Source organism: Pristiophorus japonicus, chromosome 11, assembly GCF_044704955.1.
Source record: "Pristiophorus japonicus isolate sPriJap1 chromosome 11, sPriJap1.hap1, whole genome shotgun sequence".
In the NCBI taxonomy this organism is placed as follows: Eukaryota; Metazoa; Chordata; class Chondrichthyes; family Pristiophoridae; genus Pristiophorus; species Pristiophorus japonicus.
Genome location: NC_091987.1, coordinates 136851306 through 136877050, shown reverse-complemented (window position 1 = coordinate 136877050; position 25745 = coordinate 136851306). Strand labels below are relative to the sequence as shown.

The 25745-nt window shown below is 46.8% G+C and overlaps 1 protein-coding gene across 1 annotated transcript in view; it reads left to right on the top strand.

The window, feature by feature from the left end:
• LOC139275587 (maestro heat-like repeat-containing protein family member 1) overlaps nucleotides 1-23023 on the top strand; it is a 29058-nt gene extending 6035 nt beyond the window's left edge. The window contains exons 4-5 of the mRNA XM_070892758.1: nucleotides 19298-20181; nucleotides 20399-23023. Of these exons, the coding sequence (XP_070748859.1) occupies nucleotides 19298-20181; nucleotides 20399-23023 (3509 nt within the window). The remainder of the gene's footprint in view (nucleotides 1-19297; nucleotides 20182-20398) is intronic.
• Nucleotides 23024-25745: the final 2722 nt, after the last annotated feature.

Sequence of the window (25745 nt, the reverse complement as noted above, 5' to 3'; positions counted from 1 at the left end):
GGTTTCTTCAGTCAGGTTGTTAATAATTATTCACGTCTCATAAGCTTTGACAGGTATGACCGTTGCTGCCGGTAAAGCCATAGCGGGTAAGGCCTCCTGCCCTGATGTCTAGGGGCTCTCCTCCTTCAGCCACTGACATGGTCAACAGTCCTTCTCTCTTCCGACGCCTTGCTAGAGCATGTAGAATGTGACACTGGCGAACTAGTAATGCCCCCATTAAAGTTTTAGAAACAAATTCTTCTCAAGCTGAACTATTATATCTGTCAGCCGGTGCAGACTCGGAAGCTCACCCACCGTGCTGTGTGTAAACGTTGCACTGACTGTGACCTCCGAGGGAAGCACTTCCTCATCCCTTTAAGTAACCACCAGTTAACGACTCTGCAAGCCTGCACCGGCTGTTTCTCCAGGCGTTGTTATTGGTGGGCACTCAATGAGACGCAGGCACCGAATTTACCAACTGAGGCGTAAGTGTGCGCGTTGCACTAGGAATACATTATGATCGGAGTAATCATCAGCAGCCAGGCGCTAGCGGTTTGCACCCCGATAAAACTCTCATGAACTTTCTGTCGGGGCGCTAAAAGTTACACACCCAGTCGCTAAACTCGAACGCTCGCATTAACGCCCCCTCTGGCCACTAACTGAGGATATAGACAACCGAAAATCCAGTCCTTTGTGTTCTCCTCACAGCTTACATTCCCATGAAGAGAGAGGCCATCTCCATGGAGCTTCATGCATGGCTCTCAAATGAGTCCATGCAGGCCATGACTAGAGCCATGTAGATTTATGTTGTCAACTTGTCTGCTGCCTTAAACAGGATGACAGTTGCCTTATCCAGGGCCTTGCAATGCATCACTGATCATCACCAATCTGGTCTGCAGCAGAGTGGTAGGAATGACATGTCGCTGGCCCAGGAGAGCGATGATGGTGAAATGGGAGATGGAAGTGGAAATTCTAACTCAAAGCCCACCCACTACTCAGCTGTTGATGTCCCTCAGCCAGTACCTGACATACTGCCTTCTCTCCCAGTGGCAGAGTCTGCCCCTGTACAGGTGCAGGTGGAGCAGTCTTTGGCGGGGCCCTCAGAGGCTCCACAAACCAGTGGGCATAAGCCAAAAGCATCTCAGCAATCAGGGCAGGGATCTGAACAGCCTGCCTCTACCTCTGCTAAAGCCACATGGGATGCTCTCCGCAGAATCAATCAGGGATGGGCAATAAATGCTGGCCTTGCCAGCGATGCCCACATCCCATGAATACATTTTTTAAAAGGCAGTGGTAGGAATTGAAGAAATTGGAATTCACCAAGGGTATGCACAGGGGGGATTTGACAAAATGTTATGCTGTTAAGTTTCCTTTTTTGTAACGCCACTTAAAATTAGTTGATTTGCACCACTTCCATGTCTTGCCCATTATTGGTTCCTGCGTTTCAACTCAACCTTTCACTTGTTTCATGCTGAATGTCATTATAATAGGGGACCCACACAGTAGATGTGCAATAGATGGATGAGGGGTTGATGGATTGTTTAGTGGAAAGGGATGATGACGGGGGAGGTGATTGTTGCTGGTTTTCATTTATTATTTAGGGCTTGAATACCTCACTTTTGAAAATCAGTACTTTCAAAAGAAATCACTTTATAACATACCCAGTGTAAGGCCCAGGAAACCGAACCCTTTGATGAACCTTTTTAAACATTCTGTATAAATGCACGTGTAAAACACAACAGCTGTAAATACTGACTTCCTGTAATCTGTAAGGACTGTAAGGGTGGGGGGGAGGCGGGGGGGAGAGGACCTTCGCAGTAGAGAGCAATCTAGAATGCTAAAGAGAAAAGAAAAGGAAGCAATGCAGGAAAGTGATTGTGGTAAGGATAACCAGATTATGTCAGGAAGGGACAGAGCATACAAACAAAAGAATGCACGAACAAATAGGATCCAGGTTCGAAAAAATAGCAATAAGACAAATAGGGCTACAGTGCAAAATAATGTTAAGATGTCTAATGTTAAAAAGACAAATTTAAAAGTATTGTATCTGAATGCACGAAGCATCTGTAATAAGGTCGATGAATTAACAGCGCAAATAGATGTAAACGGATATGATATAGTTGCAATTATGGAGACAGTTATAGTTGCAGGGTGACCAGGGTTGGGAACTGAATATCCAAGGATATTCGATATTTAGGAAGGACTGGCAAAAAGGAAGAGGGGGTGGTGTGGCGTTGTTAATAAAGGATGAAATCAGAGCAATAGTGAGAAAGGATATTGGCTCAGAAAATCAAGATGTAGAATCAGTCTGGGTGGAGCTAAGGAGCACCAAGGGGCAGAAAACATTGGTGGGAGTTGTCTATAGGCCTCCAAACAGTAGTGGTAGTGTTGGGGATGGCATCAAACAGGAAATTAGAGATGCATGTCGCAAGGGTACTATAATAATCGTAGGTGACTTTAATCTACATATAGACTGGTCAAACCAAATTAGTAATAATACTGTGGAAGATGAATTCCTGGAATGTGTAAAAGATGGTTTTTTAGACCAGTATGTTGAGGAGCCTACTCGGGAACAGATTGGGGATTGTTTAATGAAAAAGGATAAATTAACAGTCGTGTTGTGCGGGGTCCTTTCGGGAAGAGCAACCATAACATGATTGAATTCTTTATTAAGATAGTAAGTGAAGTAGTCCAATCCGAAACTAGGACCCTAAATCGAAACAAAGGAAATTATGAAGGTATGAGGAATGAATTGGCTATGATAGATTGGGAGGATTCATTAAAAGGCATGACGGTGGATAGGCAATAGCTAACATTTAAGGAACGAATGCATGAATTGCAACAGTTATACATCACATTCTGACATAAAAACACAAAAGAAAAAGTGGCCCAACCATGGCTAACAAAAGAAATTAAAGATAGTATTAGATCCAAAGAGGAGTTCTACAAAGTTGCCAGAAAAAGTAGAAAGCCTGAGGACTGGGAGCAGTTTAGAATTCAGCAAAAAATGACCAAGAGATTGGTTAAGAGTGGAAAATAGAGTATGCGAGTAAACTTGCAAGGAACATAAAAACCGACAACAAAAGTTTCTACAAGTATGTAAAAAGAAAATGATTAGTGAAGACAAATGTCGGTCCTTTACAGATATAAATGGAGGAATTTGTAATGGGGAACAAGGTAATGGCAGAACAATTAAATAACTACTTTGGTTCTGTCTTCACGGAAGAGTACACAAGTAACGTCCCAGAAATGCTAGGGAACCGAGTCTAGTGAGCAAGAGGAATAAAGGAAATGATAATTAGTAAGAAAATAGTGTTGGAGAAACTAATGGGACTGAAGGCCGCTAAATCCCCAGGGCCTGATGATCTGTATCCCAGAGTACTAAAAGATGTAGCCATGGAAATAGTAGATAAGTTGGTTGTCATCTTCCAAAATTCGATAGATTATGGAACAGTTCCTGCAGATTGGAGGGTGGCAAATGTAACCCCACTATTTAAAAAAGGAGGGAGAGAGAAAATGGGAAACTACAGACTGGTTAGCCGAACATCAGTAGTAGAGAAAATGCTGGAGTCTATTATAAAGGATGTGATAACGGCACACTTAGATAATATCAATGGGATTAAACAAAGTCAACATGGATTTATGAATGGAAAATCATGTTTGACAAACCTACTGGAGTTTTTTGAGGATGTAACTGATAGAATAGATACGGGAGAACCAGTGGATGTAGTGTATTTGGATTTTCAGAAGGCCTTTGATAAAGTCCCAAATAAGAGGTTTGTGTGCAAAATTAAAGCACATGGGATTGGGGGTAATGTATTGGCATGGATTGAAAATTGATTAACCGACAGGAAACGGAGAGTAGGAATAAACGGGTCTTTTTCGGGATGGTGGGTAGTGACTAGTGGGGTACCACGGGGATTAGTGCTCATATAAATGATTTGGATGAGGGAATATTTCCAAGTTTACTGACGACACAAAACTAGGTGGGATTGTGAGTTGTGAGGAGAATGCAAAGACATTGCAAGGCAATTTAGATAGGTTGAGTGAGTGGACAAACACACAGCAGATGCAGTATAACGTGGATAAATGTGAAGTTATCCACTTTGCTAGGAAAAACATAAGGACAATGTATTATTTAAATGGTGCTGACTTGGGAAGTGTCAATGTACAGAGGGACCTGGGTGTCCTTGTACACCAGTCATTGAAAGCAAACATGCAGGTGCAGCAAGCAGTTAGGAAGGCAAATGGTCTGTTGCCTTAATTGCAAGAGGATTTGAGTATAGGAGCAAGGATGTCTTACTACAGTTATAAAGGGTCTTGGTGAGGCTGCACCTGGAGTATTGTGTGCAGTTTTGGTCTCCTTACCTAAGAAAGGATATTTGTGCCATAGAGGGAGTGCAGTGAAGGTTCAGCAGACTGACTCCTGGGATGGCAGGACTGTCGAATGAGGAGAGATTGGGTCAACTAGGCCTGTATTCACTAGAGTTTAGAAGAATGAGAGGGGATCTCATTGAAACGTATAAAATTCTGACTGGGTTAGATAGACCGGATGCAGGGAGAATGTTTCTCCTGGCTGGGAAGTCTAGAACAAGGTGTCACAGTCTCAGGATACGGGGTGGGAAATTTAAGACCGAGATGAGGACAAATGTTTTCACTCAGAGGGTGGTGAACCTGTGGAATTCTTTAATACGAAGGCTGTGGAAGCAGATTCACTGAATATATTTAAGAGGGAGATATATAGATTTCGAGAAACAAAAGGCATCAAGGGGTATGGGGATAAAGCGGGAATATGGTGTTGAGATAGAGGATCAGTCATAATCATATTGAATGGCAGTGCAGACTCGAAGGGCCGAATGGCCTACTACTGCTCCTATTTTCTATCCCCATTGCTCACCACTTCCCCACCTAACCGTCCCTCTGTCATGGCACATCACAGTAACCTCCTGGGCACAAAGCTGAAATGAGAGCCACCACAAAACAAACATACCAAACATTATTTATAAATTAATCAACACCAAACTACAGAACAACGTCAAATAGTGGCAGGGATAGTGGATGCATTGGTGTAATTTACCAAAATTCCCTCGATTCTGGGGAGGACCCAGCAGATTGGATAACTGCAAATGAAACGTCCCTATATAAAAAAGGAGGCAGACAAATAGCAGGAAACTAGACCAGTTAGCCTAACATCTGTGGTTGGGAAAATGTGGAAGTCAATTATTAAAGAAGCAGTAGCAGGACATTTGGAAAAGCATAATTCAGTCAGGCAGAGTCAGCATGGATTTATGAAGGGGAAGTCATGTTTGACAAATTTGCTGGAACTCTTTGAGGATGTCATGAAGAGGTGGATAAAGGGGAACCAGTGGATGTGGTATATTTGGACTTCCAGAAGGCATTTGACAAAGTGTCACATAAAAGCTGACTGCACAAGATAAAAGTTCACAGGGTTGGGGGTAATATATTAGCATGGATAGAGGATTGGCTAAACAACAGAAAACAGAGAGTTGGGATAAATGGTTCATTCTCGGGTTGGCAATCAGTAACTAATGGGGTGCTGCAGTGATTCGTGCTGGGACCCCAACTATCTACAATCGATATTAACGACTTGGAAGAAGGGACCGAGTGTAACGTAGCCAAGTTTGCTGACGATACAAAGATGGGAGGAAAAGCAATGTGTGAGGACACAAAAATTCTGTAAAAGGACATAGACTGGCTAATTGAGTGGGCAAAATTTGGCAGATGGAATATAATGTTGGAAAGTGTGAGGTCATGCACTTTGGCAGAATAAATAAAAGAGCAAGTTATTATTTAAATGGAGAAAAATTGCAAAGTGCTGCAGTACAGTGGGACCTGGTGGTTCTTGTGGAAGAAACACAAAAGGTTAATATGCAGATACAGCAAATGATCAGGAAGGCCAATGGAATCTTGGCCTTTACTGCAAAGTGGATGGAATATAAAAGCAGGGAAGTTGTGCTACAGTTATACAGGGTATTGGTGAGGCCACACCTGGAATACTGCATGTAGTTTTGGTTTCCATATTTACGAAATGATATACTTGCTTTGGAGGCAGTTCAGAGAAGGGTCACTAGGTTGATTCTGGAGAGGAGGGGGTTGGATTTATGAGGAAAGGTTGAGGAGGTTGGGCCGCTACTCATTAGAATTTAGAAGAATGAGAGGTGATCTTATGGAAACGTATAAGATTATGAGGGGCCTTGACAAGGTGGATGCAGAGAGGATGTTTCCACTGATAGGGGAGACTGGAACTAGGAGGCATAATCTTAGAATAAGAGGCCGCCCATTTAAAACTGAGATGAGGAGGAATTTCTTCTCTCAGAGATTTGTAAATATGTGGAATTCGCTGCCTCAGAGAGCTGTGGAAGCTGGGACATTGAATAAATTTAAGACAGAGATAGGCAGCTTCTTAACCGATAAGGGATCAAGAAGTTATGGGGAGCAGGCAGGGAAGTGGAACTGAGTCCATGATCGGATCAGCCATGATCGTATTAAATGGCAGAGCAGGCTCGAGGGCTGTATGACCTACTCCTGCTCATATTTCTTATGTTCTAATATAATCATCCTTGTGCATTCCCTTTGTCTCCGTCTTTCATGCTCCTTTGCTCCTCGAGGGCTCCCACACAGTGCTGCCCCAGTGGCTGCAGCATGGCTGTTGAAAGGCTGCTGACTTACCCAGGGGGAGAGTGCAGATGGCCTTGCAGGTCGACCTCGATCAGCTCTGGGCCTGGAAGGTGCAGCTGTAGACTAGACCACCTCAGCATGGGCATCAGTCGTCTGGGCTGGCTGGCTGAGAGGCAGCAGCAAGGGCCCTGGCGGAGTGGCAGGAGTGAGAGTTGGAATTAAATAAATCTGCAATAAAAAGCTAGTATCAGTAATGGTGACAATGAAATTACTGGATTGCTGCAAAAAAACATTTGTTTCACTAACGTCCTTTAGGCAAGGAAATCTGCTGTCCTTACCTGGTCTGGCCGATATGTGACTCCAGACCCACAGCAATGTGGTTGTCTCGTAACTGCCCTCTGAGTTGTAGCAAACTGCTACAAAGAATTATCACCACACGGACTGCAGCACTTCAAGAAGGTGGCTCACCATCACCTTGTCAAATGCAAGTAGAGATGGGCAATAAATGGTGACCTTACCAGCGACCCCCACATCCTGAATGCTGCCATCCTGAGAGAGGGCAGCAGGGTATGGTTCCACGGAGCTAATACCACTCCCCCGGGCAGTGCCTCAGCATTCCTAGTCATCTGATGGGGCACAGATTGCTGGACTGCTGTAGACCTTGAAAACCCCTTTCCCCCCTCGTCAACGCAACCATGATGGCATCAATCTGAGCTTGTGTGGCAACAAGCTGAGCCTGCATGAGAGAAGTCTGAGCTTGCACTGCAGCACTGAGACGTTGGGTCAGTTCCCAGTTCCACTTGTGCTCTAATGGGAGCTGAAACATCGCCCATCACACCCAGCATCACGGTTGGTCCACAAATGTCCTAATGGCGACGCCCCTCATCTCTATCCTGGAAATCATGGGCTTCAAGCTCCATGCAAAGGCCCATGTCGTGTTGGAGCCGGACTCCTTCATGTTCCTTCACACTGAGAAGAGGCTCTCTGGCGGGCTTGCCATTGCACCAAGAATTTCTGTGTACATGCCCATCACCCTTCTTCTGAAGGTTGCCCCATCGAGGTCATCATCTGAGTCCTGTGCAGCAGAACCCAGGTGTGAGTTGGCCCTCCGGGGATCAGGCACCCGAGCTACACTTTCCCCCAGCCTGGCTGGAGCCCACTTGTGCCTGGTGACTCACCACATGCACATCCCGCCTCTATACTACCCTCGAAAGTACGCACAATGCCATTTTCTGAGTTAGTGCCTGGAAGTGTCAGATCGAGTGACAGTGCCACTTCTTCTCCGTCACTCTCCTCTACAACTTCGGGGACAGGCTGGCCTCTGACAGTTCTTGGGTATCTGAATGGAGAAAGGCACATGGGTCAGGTTGTGGTGAGGGGAGGGGGAAATGCAAGATATCAGCCTGTAACTGAGAAGGGATGAGGGGGAAGTGGAATGGGAGAAGAAGGATTAGGTTTGAGTGTAACGTCATCATCAGCAATGCTTTCAACTTCACCGCTCGCCTCAGACTCAGTGACGGCCTCCAATTATCTCCAGCACTGCTTCCTCCAGCTCTGTGAGATTCTGCAGTCGAGCTTCCCCTCTGCCGTCTGCTGCTGCTCCTGGTGGTTACCAGCCACCTTTACCTGCAAGAGAAAGGGAAATCTATCAGTGAGTGTGGTGCAATGTGTTTGCCTGCCATGGTGAATAGCTGGCAGTGTGTGTGAGATGTGGGTGTTGGTCTTGCAACAGTGGTAAGTGTGTGAGGGTGAGGTGAAACTCTGATTGTGAGGTATGAGTGGTGATTGCGAGAGATTGTTGGTCGGTGAGTGATGGGGGTGTAGTGTGTTGAACAGTGTGTGAGGCTAATGGTGCATTCACTCACCTTCACCACTCGTGTGAGTTCATTAAACTACTTGAGGCACTGGATCCAGGTCCTCAGGATAACACTCATTGCATCCTATCTCCTCCCACATCCTTCTGGCATTCTGCATGGAAGGCCTGCTGCCCCACAGTAAGTAAAGGATCTAAACCCCCAGGAGTGCAGTTGCAAGAGAGTTGGGAGAGAGTTTTTTCCAGGGGTGGATACAGAAGGAAGTAGGGTTGGGTGGGGAAGGGCGATGTGGGTGGAGAGCGACATACGAAGAAGTAGTCAGAGAGGGCCTTAACTGTGATTGACACGATGGAGTAACGAGGCCACAAGAGATGGCAAGGACAAGGGGGTGGCCATAATTATTGGTTGAGGCATTTACATGTAGAGAGAGACTTTGAGGATAGGAGGCTAGTGAACTCAGAGGAGAGAGGGCAAGATGAATTGAGATAGAGGTTGAAATCACTGAGGATGAGAAGTGACTAGGTGCAGAGACTGAGGGAGGAAATGTGAAGATATCTCAGCAATAACATTTTTATGGTACTTGCATGGACGGTATTGCGAATTTTAAATGAGAGTTGAGAGGGGTGGAATAAGATGAGATGCTCAAAGGAGGAAAAAGTGCTGGAGGAGTAGGGGACAGATCAATGTACGATTTGGTGATGAGAACCACACTGCCACCACGGAGGTCTGAGCAGGGCAAGTGGTGGAAGATATAGCCAGGTGGGGAGGCATCAGTTAAGGGTATGGTGTCATCATCCCTCAGCCAAGTTTCCATCATGGCCATGTGTCGATGCAATCATCCACGATAAGCTCATGGATGCCAAGAGCCTTATTCGCAACTAACCACTGACCATGAGGTGCTTCTGCAACAATGCACTCCCCTTTAAGTCGTGCAGAGCGCCTCGGCCAAATATTATCGACCAATAGACTGCACCCAATATTGGCCCCCTGTTCAGCGCTAAGCCAATCAGAAACATGTTTAGTGCTGGGATCAGCGCTGCAATCATCACAATGACAGACAATGAATTCTGGGTACCGCCTGCAGCACTTTGACCGGGCGAGAGCACATCGCGCTGCCCGTGCCCATTTTCGGGCTTTATCCAATTCCTAGGCCTGGTTCTCTAGGCTATCTTAATGAAATCCTTTTGTAATTGTACAAAGCCAGGAATGCCTCTGTGCTGCCTTGTTTCCATGGGAACACTTGCAGTCTGAGCTCCAGGCACAGGTCCATCCCCTTGGGGAAGGCCCAGGTAATCCTGGAGTGATGTAAATGGGTCTTTGGTCCAGTGTTTGCCGAGAGTCTCCCCTCTTCCTTCCTATCATTAGCAGCCTGGGAGAATCAGATCCTGAATATCCAAGTGTCAGAAGGCATGTATAAGACATTGTTGAAAGAAACCAGAGAGGAGGTGCACAGGGCAGCGGGTAGAGTAATAAAAGATTATATAAAATGAGCCCTAATTAAAGGAATAGCTGTTGGAATTCAGACTAGAAGGTGGAATGAGGGACGGTTTTGGATTAAAAACTCGGAACCAAAGAGCATTTATGAGAGGTGCCAGGGGCTCAAATTTGGGAAAGACTGGTGAGCCGGTGGGGCAGAAACCAACCCTGCACAGCCAGGCAGGCAAGCTGGAATCACTTGGGATGGGTGAAGCAATGGGGTAAGGAGCACTTCTGCACACAACCGTTAGCGGGAATCTGTAACTTTCTCACCAGAAAGGTGTTGAGGCTGGGGGCAAGATGAAAATTTGAAAACAGTAACAGATAAATTTTCGTTGGGCGAAGTTAACTCGGATTACAGAACCAAGGGTGTTGATTGAGTTGAGAAACAGATCAGCCATGATCGAATTGAATGGTGAAACAGGCTCAAGGGGCTGACTGGCCCAGTACGTATTGTAAAAATAGTTGACTAATGATCAGGGTCAGCCATTTCATAGCTGTGCTATTTCTGGATCCACTCGGGGTCTGTGATTGGCTCGGAGCCCCATCCAATCGCATGGTCCTGAAGCTGCCGAGCCTAAATTTCCTGCACTAAACCTGGAGGGTAAATTTTCCGTTCTAGATGGCCAGCGGCAGTGGGGGATACGAGGCAAACCGGAACAGGGGGATGGCCAGGGAGATAGGATCTGGCACAGGGTGAGTTTCACTTCAATTTCTTGACATACTACCTTTTCCCTCATCATTCTATTCTATGTCTTTCCCTTCTTTATTCTAAGCTTATCCCACTAGCCTTGTCCGTGCTCCCCTCTCATCAAATGCTGCAGACCCCACCGCGGTACACAACCTCCTTCTGAGCCTGTTCAACACTTCATCATGTTTTCACCATCCACACACCACCACAACCCCTTCCCCACTCAACACAACCCCTTCCCCACTCAACACAGCCCCTTCCCCACTCAACACAACCCCTTCCCCACTCAACACAATCCCTTCTCCACTCAACACAACCCCTTCCCCACTCAACACAATCCCTTCTCCACTCAACACAACCCCTTCCCCACTCAACACAGCCACTTCCCCACTCAACACAACCCCTTCCCTACTCAACACAGCCCCTTCCCCACTCAACACATCCATTTCCCCACTCAACACAGCCATATCCCCACTCAACACAACCCTTCCCTACTCAACACAACCCCTTCCCACTCAACACAACCCCTTCCCCACTCAACACAGCCACTTCCCCACTCAACACAACCCCTTCCCCACTCAACATAACCCCTTCCCCACTCAACACAAAACCCTTCCCAATTTACCGGCACAGCCTCTGATGGTAAATCCTAACACACCAGTTTCCTGCCAGGCGGATGAGGTTGAAATTTCCCCGTTCCCAAATGAAATCAGCTGCCATTAAGGAGGTGCATCGCTTTAAATTTGAGCTGCAGCCAACTTTCTCGCATTCCACATTTTACCAGCTGCTGTCGTAAACCCAAAATGATGTCAGGATGTGATGGTAATGATTGAAATGAGCTGACCATGCTCACTGTGTGCAATCAGCTTAATGCCTCTTTAACCAGCTTTGCGCTAACATCTCACCATTCCCTCATCCATTTCATCAGTTTCACAAAGTGGGCCACTCTAGAGGCCAGGATATGGGGAAATTAATCAACATTTACATAGAATTACATAGAATTTACAGCATAGAAACACGCCATTCAGCCCATCATTTCTATGCCGGTGTTTATGTTCCACATGATGACTTTAATGGAGAGTGAGAATGGGCAGGGCGCTAAACCAGTGTTACCCCAGCAGTTTCCCGATGGACGGCTTAGAGTAAAGCTGCCCCCAATGTATCTCAGTTCTGTGCTTAACCCCAGCCCCCAGCCAGCCTCAAAAACTTGCAGTCCTTATATGGGCACTCAACCTCGGCCCTGCATCACCTCCACATTGTTACTCGGGAGGTTATGTCACATGACATCACAGTGAAAACCATGGCAACACAGATTGAAGTGGGTTTCACCAGTAGCTGAAGTGCAGATGCTGAAAGGCGCTCGACAAGTAAGGGGCAAGTTTGTTTAAACCTTACCAAAATCTTCAAAATCTGTGTCGATCAAAATCGTTTGTTCATGCAACTCAGTTTTTAATCACATCAGGAACCATGGAGCTCAAAACCATTGGATTCCAGAGTTCAGTTTGTAAATAGGTCCAATCTGTGATGATCAAAATCATTTGTTTATAGAAATAAGTTGTTAAATTAATCAAATTCCAAGGAAGGGATAATTCTTCAAAATATCAGACAAAAGTCATCAAGGAGACAAAGAGTGACTTCAGACGGTAAGTAAATAAAAGAAGGAATCTTTAGTTGCGAATTAAAATGGTTTAACAGTGAAATTTCCCTTCCGATTGAACAGGAATCGTCATAACAAATAAGACAAGGGCAGGGAAATGGGACTGTAGAGCCAGCAATGCCTTCCTACTAGCTCGTTTCCATGGGAACGCTAGCAGGCGATGGTCCAGGCGCAGATCCACTCCTTTGGGGAAGGCCCAAGTAATCCTGGAGTGATTTAAATGGGTCTTTGGCCAGTGTTCATCATCTCCCCTCTTACTTCCATCATTAGCAGCTGGGGAGAATCAGCCCCTTAATCTCCATGTGTCAGAAGGCATCTCTAAGACATTGTTGAAAGGAACAGAGCAGCAGGTAGAGTAATAAGAACAAAAGAAATAGGAGCAGGAGTAGGCCATTTGGACCCTCAAATCTGCTCTGCCATTCAATAAGATCATGGCTGATCTGATCTTGGGCTCAGTTCCACTTCTCTGCCCGCTCCTCATAATCTTCACTCCCTTATCACTCAAAACTCTGTCTATCTCCACCTTAACTATATTCAATGATCTAGCCTCCGCAGCTCTCTGAGGCAGAGAATTCTACAGATTTACAATCCTCTGAGAGAAGAAATTCCTCCTCATTTCAGTTTTAAATGGGCGATGCTTTATTCTGAAACTATGTCCCCTTGTTCTCGATTCCCCTATGAGGGGAAACATCCTCGCTGCATCTACCTTGTCAAGCCCCCTCAATATCTTATGTGTTTCAATACGATCACATCAAATGCATCTAAACTTCAATGTGTATAGGCCCAACCAATTCAACTTTTCCTCAGAAGTCAACCCCTTCATCTCATGAATCAACCTAGTGAAACTTCTCTGAACTGCCTCCAATACAAGCATATCCCTCCTTAAATGAGGATACCAAAGCTGTACGTAGTACTCTGGGTGTGGCCTCACCAATACCCTGTACAGTTGTAGCAGGACTTCCTTACTTTTATACTCCATTCCCTTTGCAATAAAGGCCAACATTCCATTTGCCTTCCTGATTACTTGCTGTACCTGCATACTAACTTTTTGTGTTTCATGCACAAGGAACCCCCAGGTTCCTCTGTACTGCAGCATTTTATAATTTCTCTCCACTGAAATAATAATTTGCTTTTTCATTTTTTCTGCCAAAGTGGATAACCTCACACTTTACCACATTTTACTCCATCTGCCAAATTTTTGCCCACTCACTTAGCCTGTCTCTATCCCTTTGAAGATTTTTAGTCTCCTTGCTTTCCCACCCATCTTTGTATGATCAGCAAACTTGGTGACACTACCCTCAGTCCCTCCATCCCTTCATAATGGAAGGTTCATATAAAATGAGCCCTAATTAGAGGAGTATCCATTGGAATTCAGGCTAGAAGGCAGAACAAAAGAAGAAATTGGATCAAAAACCAGGAACCAAAGAGCATTTATGAGAGGTGCGGCGGATCGATTTTGAGAGACACCAGGCCCTGGTGAGCCCGCACACAACACAGTGGGACAAAGCTCTGGGGTCGGCCATGTACGGAGGGTGGGAGGCAGTGTGTGTGGAGAGACAAGTGGGCTTGGTGAGTGCACAGCTTCTGCGGGTCGATGGGTGGGCGAACAGGTGGGGCAGAAAGCAACTCTGCATCGGCAGGCCCCAATTGTCTAGTCCTAAAGATGCCACTGCCTAAATTACATGCTTTAAACATTGAGGGTACATTTCACTTTTGGGATGGCCAGCGGCAGTGGAGGGCATGAGGCAAATTGCAACTGGGAGATTGACAGTCCGACTGGATCTGGCACAGGATTCCCAATGGACGACTTCGAGTAAAATTACCCGCAATGTATCTCAGGTCTGTGCTTAACCCCAGCTAGCCTCAAACAGCTTGCAGTCCTTATATGGGCACTCAACCCAGGGTCTGCATCACCCCCCACATTGTTACTCAGGAGGTTATGTCACATGACATCACAGTGACAACCATGGCAACACAGAGGGAAGTGGGTTTCACCAGTAGCTGAAGTGCAGATGCTGAAAAGGTCTTGCCAAGTAAGGGGCAAGTTTGTTTAAATCTTACCAAAGTCTTCAGAATCTGTGTAGATCAAAATCGTTGGTTCACGCAACTCAGTTTCTAATCAGATCAGGAACTGTGGAGCTCAAAACCATTGGTTTCCAGAGTTCAGTTTGTAAATTGGTCCGAATCTGCTGTGATCAAAAATTGTTTGTTTACAGAATTCAGTTGTTAAATTAATCAAATTCTAAGGAAGAGATAATTCTTCAAAATATCAGGCAAAAGTCATCGAGGAGACAAAGAGTGACTTCAGACTGTGAGTAAACGAAAGAAGGAATCTTTCGTTGAGAATTAAAATGGTTTAACAGTGAGATTTCCCTTCCGATTGAACAGGAATAGTCACAGCAAATAAAACAACACTGTACTAGGCTGCACGAACATCCTTGCGGCTCTGCACATGTGCGCGGTTTCCCGGAGCCGCACATGAGCAGCGAGTTCCCTTCGTGCTGCTTACCGAAGCCACACATGTACAGCACCCAACAGTTGCAGCATGCACCCTGGGCCATGCTTTCCTCAGATCCATAAGGTGTAGGTCAGTCGATCCATTGATGGTCGAGGGGGGGAGAGAAAGGATCGAAAGGTGAGTGAGAGAGGGAATCAGAGGGGGTGGGGAGGGGGCGGAGGAGTGAGAGGAGGGAAGAGAGAGGAGATTGGAGGGAGGAGGGGGGGTGAGAGAGAGGGAAAAGAGAGAAGATTGGAGGGTGGTGAAAGAGAAAGGGGGAGTGAGGAAATTTGAGGGACAAAGGGAGTGGGAGGATGGGGTGGGTGAGAGAGAGGGGGTGGTGAGAGGAGCGGAGAGAGAGGAGATTGGAGGGAGGAGCGGGGTCTGAGACAGAGGCGGGTTAGAGGAGGGGAAAGAGAGAAGATTGGAGGGGGGTGAAAGAAAGGGGGAGTGAGGAAATTTGAGGGACAAAGGGAGTGGGAGGAGGGGGTGGGTGAGAGAGAGGGGGTGGTGAGAGGAGCGGAGAGAGAGGAGATTGGAGGGAGAGAGGCGGTGTGGGAGAGAGAGGGGGGAGTGAGGAAAATGGAGGGAGAAAGGGAGTGGGAGGAGGGGAGAGAGAGGAGGGGAGGGAGAGGAGATTGGAGGGAGAGAGAGAGAGGGAGGAGTGAGATGAGGGGAGAGAGGAAATTGGAGGGAGAAAGAGGAGGGAGTGGGAGGAGGGGAAAGAGAGAGGAGATTGGAGGGAGAGAGAGAGGGAATTGTAGAGGAGAGAGAGCAGAAATCGGGTGAGGGGCAGGAGAGAGTGTGGGAATCGTAGTGGGGACAGAGGGAAGGAATCGGAGGGGGAGAGAGAGAGGGAACCGGAGGGGAGAGAGAGATTGGGAATTGGAGGGAGAGAGAATGTGGATCAGACAGGTAAGAGAGAGTGAGAATCTGATGGGGGAGAGAGAGAAGGAATTGGAAGGAGGAGAGTGTGGGAATCGGAGAGGGAGAGAGAGTGGGGATCGGAGAGGGGAGAAAGTGTAGGAATTAGAGGGGTGGAGAGAATTGGGAGGGGGAAGGAGGTCGGGAACTCGGAGGGAAGAGAAGTTCAGGAAATCGGCGAGGTAGAGCACGGAGACCACAGTGGGGATAGGGGGTGGAATGAGAGCGGGATCGTGATCCAGATGGAGAGATGGAGGGGGTGCAGAATGGTGGAACAGGCTCAATGGGCTGAATGGCCTATGCCTGTTCCTGAGCCCCGTCCTAACACATCATTTAAAAATAGTTGACTAACTGATCAGGATCAGCCATTTCAGAGCTGTGCTGTTCCTTGATCCACCCGAGGTCCGTGATTGGCTCAGAGCCCTATCCAATTGCACGGTCCTAAAGATGCCACTGCCTAAATTTCCTGCATGAAACATTGAGGGTAATTTTTCCATTCTGCATGTCATGTGGTAGTGGAGGGCACGAGGCAAATTGGAATCGGGCGATGGCCAGTCCGACGGGATTTGGCATGCGATGAGTTTCGTTTCAATTTCCTGCCATACGTCCTTTTCCCTCGCCTGTCTCTTCTTTGTATCTGCCCTCAGTCTCTCTCTTTGTTACTCAAAGCTCATCCCACAAGCCTTCATCAGGTTTTCACCATCCACTCACAAACAGAACCCCTTACCCACACAGCACAACCCATTCCCCACTCTCCAACACGACCCCTTACCCACACAGCACAACCCATTCTCCACTCTCCAACATGACCCCTTACCCACACAGCACAACCCATTCTCCACTCTCCATCACAACCCCTTACCCACACAGCACAACCCATTCTCCACTCTCCAACACGACCCCTTACTCACACAGCACAACCCATTCCCCACTCTCCAACATGACCCCTTACCCACACAGCACAACCCATTCTCCACTCTCCATCACAACCCCTTACCCACACAGCACAACCCATTCCCCGCTCTCCATCACAACCCCTTACCCACACAGCACAACCCATTCCCCACTCTCCATCACAACCCCTTACCCACACAGCACAACCCATTCCCCGCTCTCCAGTAACCTCATTCCCCGCTGACCATCAGTCTCTGTAGGTCAATGGGTGGGCGAGTAGGTAGGGCAGAAAGGAACCCTGCACAGGCAGGCGAGCAAGCTGGCAAGCGCGAGGGATGGGTGAGCAACGGGGCAGGGAGCCCTAACACGGGTGGGGAGGTCTGGAAACACTTGAAGTAAGGGTGTACAAGCACTGAGGATGGCCGGGTTGGTTTAACAACTCATAGAACCATAGAATCACACAACACAGAAGGAGAGCATTTGGCCCATTCTGCCTGAGCTGGGTCTTTGAAAGACCTATCCAATGAATCCCATTCCCCTGCTCTTTCCACATAGCCCTGCAAAATTTCCCCTTCAAGTCTTTATCCAATTTCCTCTTGAAATTTCTTATTGAATCTGCTTCCACCACCCTTTCAGGCCGTGCATTCCAGATCACAACTCGCTGCGTAAAAAACGTTTCCGCATGTCGCCTCTGGTTCTTTTGACAATCACTTAACTCTGTGTCCTCTGGTTAGCGACCTTTAGCCACTGGATACAGCTCCTCCTTATTTACTGTGAAAACATCTCTGTTAGATCTCCTCTTAACCTTCTCCAAGGAGAACAATCCCAGTTTCTCTCATCTCTCCACGTAACTGAAGTCTTTTATCCCTGCTACCATTCTGGTAAAGTCCTCTGCAGGATTTGGCAGGATATCTGTGGCATTGCACCAGACGGCTAGAAACCTGTCACACAGGAGTGCTGACAGTGGCCTCAGAGCAAAACTCAAGCCCCAGGCTCATGGCAAAACATAGGCTTCATGGCAGAACATTTCTGAGAAAATTGGAAAATAATTGCAGATTTTTAATGTTTTTACATATTTGTTCTGTTATAAATTGTGAAGTTTACCTGGGAGTAGCTGATTTGTTTCTGTGTAGAATTGATTATTGTTATTCTGATTGGTAAGCTATGAAGCACTTGAATTGTGATTTGTTTATATTTTGTGAATATGATATTCGAGTGAGTGAAGTGTGAGAGTGACACAGAGAGTGATTCTGGACACATGACACTGGAGGGACCGAGGAGAGTCTAGAGGGACTGGGGAGGGTCTGAAGGGACTGGGAGAGTCTGGAGGGACTGGGGAGGGTCTAGGGATGGTGTGGAGACACCGGTTGGGTTTGAAGTCATTAGCGAGTGTCTAAATGCAATGGGGAGGGTCTAAAAGCATTGCGGAGGGTCTGCAGAATCTGAAGACTCCCAGGGTTGGGAGCAGTGGGAGAAGGCCCTGGCTAGCAGGCTGTCTGATTTCAGGAGAAAGGGGGATACTGGAGCACAGTGGATGGGTTTCCGAGTTCAGGATCTCACTGGGATCCAGGATATCAAAGTTTCTAACTCTTTATTCTGGATGACTTTGGCCTTGAAGTTGGGACGTGTGGCCCACATTTTCGAGGTGCTACATGGCCTCCACGGTCCCAAAAATATCGGGCAGGAAGCAGGCGCACAATTCCGACAGGATCCGCGCCGTCCACCATATTGGCTGTAGGTGACAGACCAGGCAACCTTCTCTCAATTTCCCCTGATACACCAATGGGGCATCAGAACAGTTGATGGGCTGGGCACGGATACCACTCATATTGGAGAATCAGCAATCACACACCACTCCCGTACTCCCAGATACACCACATTCCCCAGCACTCACCATCTCCACTCTCACACACCACTCCTGTACTCTCAGACACAGCACATTCCCCATCACTCACCATCTCCACTCTCACACACCACTCCTGTACTCTCAGACACAGCATATTCCCTATCACTCACCATCTCCACTCTCACACACCACTCCCGTACTCTCAGACACAGCACATTCCCCAGCACTCACCATCTCCACTCTCACACACCACTCCCGTACTCTCAGACACACCACATTCCCCATCACTCACCATCTCCACTCTCACACACCACTCCCGTACTCTCAGACACAGCACATTCCCCATCACTCACCATCTCCACTCTCACACACCCTCAAATTCAATCTCTCACTTCATTCACAAACTACTTGCTGCACTACATACACCTTCAATCACAGCAATCCACCTCCACCATCCACCACCTTACCCAACATGTCATCTCAGGAGAGGTCCACCACTACACAGAAAGAAATCTTGGGTCTCGCACACGTCTGCCTCACACCAGACTCCTCCACTTTGTAATCGATGCAAAACATTGATAGTAAAGAAAGCCAATCATTGGCACAGAAAAAGTGAACCCAAAATATTACACTACATCCTTTCGTGCCAAGTGGAGAAATAGAGATGTAATTAAAATGAATGAAAAATGCATTTCTAACTCAAAGGATGATCAATATTTGGAATAATGCACCAGCTGAGGGGATGAATTCAATTAATGGAGGAGTTCACCATACAGTTGGTTGCGAGGCTGGGATAGCTGGGATAGAGCTAAAGTCAATGCATCAAATGGAATTTACTTCTGTCCTTATACCCCTGCTATAGTGATATTATAAATTGCAGAGAAACCAACCGAGACCCCGAAAATGTCACAGCAACCAACTGGAAGAATTGGCACTTTCTTGATGGCTCTGTTAAAGAGACTGGTCGATAATGATAACAACATTCGACGAGGAATATTCCAGACTATATATAGACTGGGACATCATTGGCCAGAATATGTCCTCCTCACTTGCCGTCACTACCTCTGGGACCGTGTCTGGCTCCGGGATGAAGAGAGCACAATCATTCTGAACACCATGGTGATGATCGTCCAAGACAATCTCAGCTTCATTCAACACCATGTGGCTGACTCTCTCATCGTTATGGCTTACCTCAGAGCGACCACGTTGATCGAGGCAGACCAGCAGAGCCAGGAAGCTGCATGTAACCTCCTGGTTGCCATTGGCTTAGGATTTACACAAGAAGTGCTGGCGGTTACCTTGGAAGATATGAAGAAAGGGTATCCATCCCATGTTTATATGATCAAAACATTGATAAGGCTGACATCAGCCCATGTCCATGGGATGGTACCTTTAATCAAGCCCATCCGAGAGGTTATGATGCCAGTGCTGATGGATGTCACATTCGACTACCATAAATCAGTGTTTGCCGCAGCACTGAGTGCTTTCAGCAAGAACATTCTACTCTACATGGATGATATAGAGAAGTGGCCACAGACAACAGTGACTAAAGAATCCTTTGCCAATGAGATGGACATTGCCTATGATTTGCTTTTCAATAAGTGGCTTGAGAAGACGGAGTCACCATTAAACATCATAATAGTGGAAGCTCTGGGTTACTGTACCACCTTGATGCCCAAAGACAGCCTAGAGATAGAACTGCCGAGATTATTCCTGGAATCCTGCTTCTCTATAAATTTCAGTCCGAACAACTTGTTATCAGCCGTAGTCTGTGTCAGATTGTAGCTACTGCCGTCAATATGCGAAGTAAAAGTCTGCGAACACAGATAGAGGATTTGCTTAACAACTTGCACAAACAGTTTTGTGTTCCAGTGGATTGTGATAACCGGCTTGCTGCTGAGAATCACAATCAGATCCTTGGCTGCTACACTGTTCTGGCCCAAGATCATGCCGACTCAATCATCGAATTCCTCTCCGCCAGTTGGAAACCAAGAATCCACAAACTAGACTGGGAGCACTAAGTGTCCTCAAGCAACTTATCAGGGCTGTCCCTTCACAGCTGGAAAGGAGGAAGGTCAAAATTGTGGCTGAGCTGAAACTGGTGCTTCTAGACAACAACAACAATGTCAAGAAGCTGATTGTGGAGACAATTGGTGCCATGGCCCTCGAAGGTTACCTAGATCTAGAAGGAGGACGAATAATGGTGGAGTTTGTCATGAAACAATATGTTCTCTGCACCGACTCATGTAACCAAATCCCATTGGATATTGATGAAGATCAGGTTACCCATGGAGACTTGAGTCGAATATGTGAAGTGATGATGTTAACTCTGACAGTTCTGGAGAGTATGGAGGATGTACTCTGGCCATTCCTACTGCACATTACCTTGGCTCAATACACCAAAGGACTAACAATGGTCTCTCCGTGTTTAACACAACTTGCGAAGAAGAAGCTGCAAGCCGGAGATGAGAAGTATTTCCTCATTTATAAACAACATACAAATTTCCCCAATCCTCAGGCACTGCTGACCCAGCTTCTGGTTATAGCGGGTTGTCCCTGTGAGGGAGAAGGCCGGGGTGCTGCTGCACTGAGGCTGCTACAGGCCATGAGCCTGAATATTCATGAAGCAATAGTGCAGAGGTGGGAGGAGGAAATTCCATTGTTCGTTAATAACTTGGTGGAGACTTCAGAGAAACCCCTGCCCCAGCAAGAATGGGAGGAGAGACTCATCCCGCTGTTGTCCAAAACTCTGGAAACAATTCATGACGAGCAGTGGACATGCCAGTTGATTGATGTAATAACCCAACAGATCTCAATCTCCCACAGTTATCCACAACAGAAGGGGTTTCTTTACAAATGCCTTGGGATGGTGCTACATCACTCAGGTAGCACAGATATAAAGAGGCAGATTGGACAAATGCTGCAGAGTGCTCAGCACAGGGAGGCCGTTGAGAGAGAGGGTGTGGCTGTTGGAATTGGTTTCTGCTCTATCACCAACTTTGAAGCCACCTTCAGCAGCCTCATGGATTGTAACTTAAACCTCCTGAAGAAGTCCAGAAGTTCCCTCCATGTTGATAAGGATCAGTCTGATCTTGAGGTGGACAATGCTAAGAGCACACTGGTCCTTTGCTCTGGGTATCTGGCAATCAAAGCTCCACTGGACCTTTTATTATCACGAACAGAGAACCACATTCTGTCACTTTTAAATGAGCAACTCAACCAGCTTGGACAGAGGTTAAAGGAAGAATCCCAGGATTTGACTCTGACCTTGAGCCTTATAAAGAGCGTGACCCTGATAGCCAGAGCAGTGCAGTGCAGTAGTCGGACATTCCCCTCGAGTTTCAGCAGGAAAAGTGAGCTACTGAAATACATGCAACAACTTATCGAGGCTGAGCCAACAGAGCTGCTGCAGACTCCTATTCGGCCGTTGGCAATGAATGCCTGCCTGCACCTTGTCCAACTGAACCCACGGCTAAATGAAGCTGATCAATGCCAGTTAATTAAAAGCTGTTTGAGGAGTATTTTCAGTTTAGTTTTTGTGGACCCCAACCAGGACCAGGACGGGACAGCTCTTAACCCAGGAGGAAGAGATCTTTACACTGATAGTGTGGCCGCTCTCTACTGTCTCCTGAAACAACTTTTGCTTCAGAACCTGTCCCCTGAGGGTCTCCAGACCATATACAAATATGTGGAGACATGGATAATATCACCGCGGGAATATGAAAGAGAGCGAGCAGTAGACATGACCTCGAAGCTGCTGACATTCTACTGGCAGGAGCTTGATGCTGAAAATATAATGGCACCGATTGACTTGGGGGCTGTAGTTGGTCAGCTGCTGCCACGATGTGTTGACCCGTTGCTTACCATACGGCAGAGGGCCATGGACTGTTTGTACATCCTACTAAAGATCCAGGCGTGTTCTGAAGGTGTGAATCCAGATGAGCAATATGAGCAGGAAGGGATTCTGAGAAGAATTGACCAACAATTGGCGAGCACTGACACCACAGTCCTCTTTAAAGGATGCTCCGAGCTCGCACAACTCATTTCCCAGCACTTGCCCCGGGACCAGCTGGCCAACCTGCTCTTTATGCTCTTCAAAGGGCTGGTTGACCACCAAACCAGCTGTTCCAATGCAGCTGCTGTTACACTGAAAGCTGTGATAAAGCGACGTGGCCCTGAGCTGGAGGATCAACTCTCAGAGATCCTCGAGGCACTGCACCTTCAAATGGCAGCAATCACACAGCAGGAAGTGACATTGACAGTTCTACAAACCTTCACTCTGCTCACTTCCCAGCACCTGCCAGCCGTTGTGCGTTGTCTCCTCAGGTTCCCTGTGGGCGAGTGCACCAGCGCCATCTGGAGGTCAGTAGCAAAGAAGACCCAATTGGCTGACACTTCATTGAAACAACTGATGCAATACCCGAACAGATCGGTGGCATTTAGTGAAAGAAGCCATTCAGTGACAGAAACCGAGAGCCTTGATCCTCTGGCTGTTACTTGCGCTGTGTACGAGATGATCTCAGAGCCGGAGTCTGCAGAGGCTGTAAACACCTTGTATTCTGACTTATTCACTGCTCTGTTAACACATCTCGGTTCCTCCATCTAAGTGAATGTGCCTTCTGACTTTATTCCTTGCTGCGAATTGGAGCAGTCAGAAAACCCATCAACAACAGCAGTGTGCAGAAGCCGAGAGCTTTGCCTGTTCTCAGTAGAGACTCTCAGGGCCGTGCTGAATCGAGTGCACAATGAAGTGGTGGTAGATTTTGTCCAGGAGAAGGGAGGCTGGGATTTAATGTTGGACCCACACACCCACCACAATGGGATTGCTCTGCTCGCTAGAGCGATGAGCTTGTTCAATGAGCACCAGCTGGTTGGGATTGTGGTGGATCTAGCACCTGTCCTGTCAACTACACAGGTGGGCCAGAAAGCCACTGTGGCTGCCTTCTTTGCTGAACTTTTAAAATGTACGTCCATCTCCCACATGTTACTCACTAACACCCTGGTGGATAGCTTGCTCATGGGTCTACTGGATTCGACTCTGGCTGTCAGGTTGCTCTGTATTAGGGGGCTGGGGAATATTCCAATTGGAGTATCTGGACTGATGGAGAGACACGCTTCAGACCTGTTGGCTGCAATGAGTAACATACTGCAGGGCAAGGATTACCATGAAGAGGAATTCATGACTGAAGTGACATCAACTCTCTCAAAGATCTTGGACCAGCTTAGTGTCAATGCTATCAGACCCATTTATATTGAACTAACAAAAGGAATTCGATCTTTCTTTGAGTTCAAATCCACTCAGGTTCGTGCTGCCGCATTTACCGTGTTTGGCACTTTGGCCAAATGTGGACACGGACATTCAAGGGCTTCCTTTATGGAACAGATCCACCTGAACCTGGTCAGTTTGTTGCTACACCTGAATGAAAAGAGTGAGGAGGTACAAAGGGCCTGTCTTTTAACATTGTGCTCGATCGCCCCATATATCGGCTCACAGAGGGTTTGTGCAATAATCCCGGAGCATTCGCGGGAAGGCAGCCTGAAGTATGAGGAATTTTTTAAAGTACTTTCCTGACAACTCATCAAAGATTTCCCCAGCAGGATCAACTCATATATAATGTGCTGCAGTTCCTTCCTATAGATGGGGCCTCGTCTCCGAGGGGATGCGGTCTTCTTAAGAGTCGTCCTTTGTCAAATTCCACAGGAGCCGGCCCAGAGGAGGACATGGATTCAGAAACTCTGCTGTTTAAGGATACAGCGTGGACAATCCAACCCAACTCGACAGACTCACCGATCCTTCTCCACCTGTTTCAGATTGTGCTGTGAGTTTCTTGTTGTAAATATGTTTATTCTTCATTTTATCTCATTTATAAGGAAATAAATAACAATCCTGTTATGACTCATGGAGTTCCCAGCGGATGGATTCAATGCTGGACGTGTGACCGGGCAGGACCTCCAGCATCAGCTCCCATTGCATTGCATTCATTCTCATTTGTTTATTGTGGTCGGGCTCCCATTAGGAGGTGTTGAAGGAGGGGAAGCAGGAAATTGTAATCTACTGCTGTATTTACACATCATATTCCATTCAGAGGTGGATGTGCAGAATTTGAGTTTGCTCCTTGCACAGCCCAGTCCTGGAAGACAACCGAGCCCTGGATACATGAGCCTAAGCTAAAATCCAGCTCTGAGCACCAAACACAGAGAGCCAGCACGGGCTCGACGGGCTGAATGGCTTTCTTCTGTGCTGTAACCTTTCTATGATTCTATGAATGTACTGGTCAAATCCTTGACTCTGCTCCTAACCAACAGCTTTTGGCAGATGTATCTGTCTTCCCCCGTAGATAGTCCATCCTCTCTATCCATAATTGCTTCCCCTTTTGGCTACAAATCCACGTTGCACAGATCACCCATTAATCTTCTATACTCAAGGAAATATAACCCTAGTCCCATAGAATCAGTGACATTTATGGCACAGGAGAAGACTATTCACCCATTCGGCTGAAAAAGAGCTATCGAGCATAATCCCACTTTCCAGCTCTTGGTCTGTAGCCCTGTAGGTTACGGCACTTCAAGTGCATATCCAAGAACTTTTAAAATATGGTGAGTGTTTCTGCCTCTACCATCCCCTCAGGCAGTTAGTTCTAGACCTCCACCCTCTGGGTGAAAACAGTTCTCCTCAAATTCCCTCGAAACCTACGACCACTTACTTTAAATCTAAGCCCCCTGGTTATTGACTTCTTTGCTAAGGGAAATAGATACGAATCCACTCTATCTCGGCCCCTCATAATTTTATAGACCTCGATTAAGTCTCCCCTCTGCATCCTATGTTCCAAAGAAAACAATCCCAGCCTATCCAATCTTTCTTCATCGCTAAAATTCTCCAGTTCTGGCAACATCCTCGTATATCTCCTGTACCCTCTCTAGTGCAATCACATCTTTCCTGTAGTGTGGTGACCAGAACTGTACACAGCACTATAGCTGTGGCCTAACTAGTGTTTTATACAATTCAAGCATCACCACCCTGCTTTTATATTCTATTCCTCGACTAATAAAGGAAAGTTTTAAAAATTAATTTCTGGCATGTGGACATCGCTGGCAAGGCCAGCATTTATTGCCCATTCCCAATTGCCTTTGAGAAGGTGCAGTAAGCCATATTCTTGAACCACTGATGCAGCGGTTTGGTACAACCGGCTTGCTAGGCCATTTGAGAGAGCAGTTAAGAGTCAACCACCTTGTGGGTCTGGAATCATGTACAGACCAGACCAAGTAAGGATGGCAGATTTCCTTCCCTGAGGTGCATTCGTAAACCAGATGGGTTTTTATTACAATCC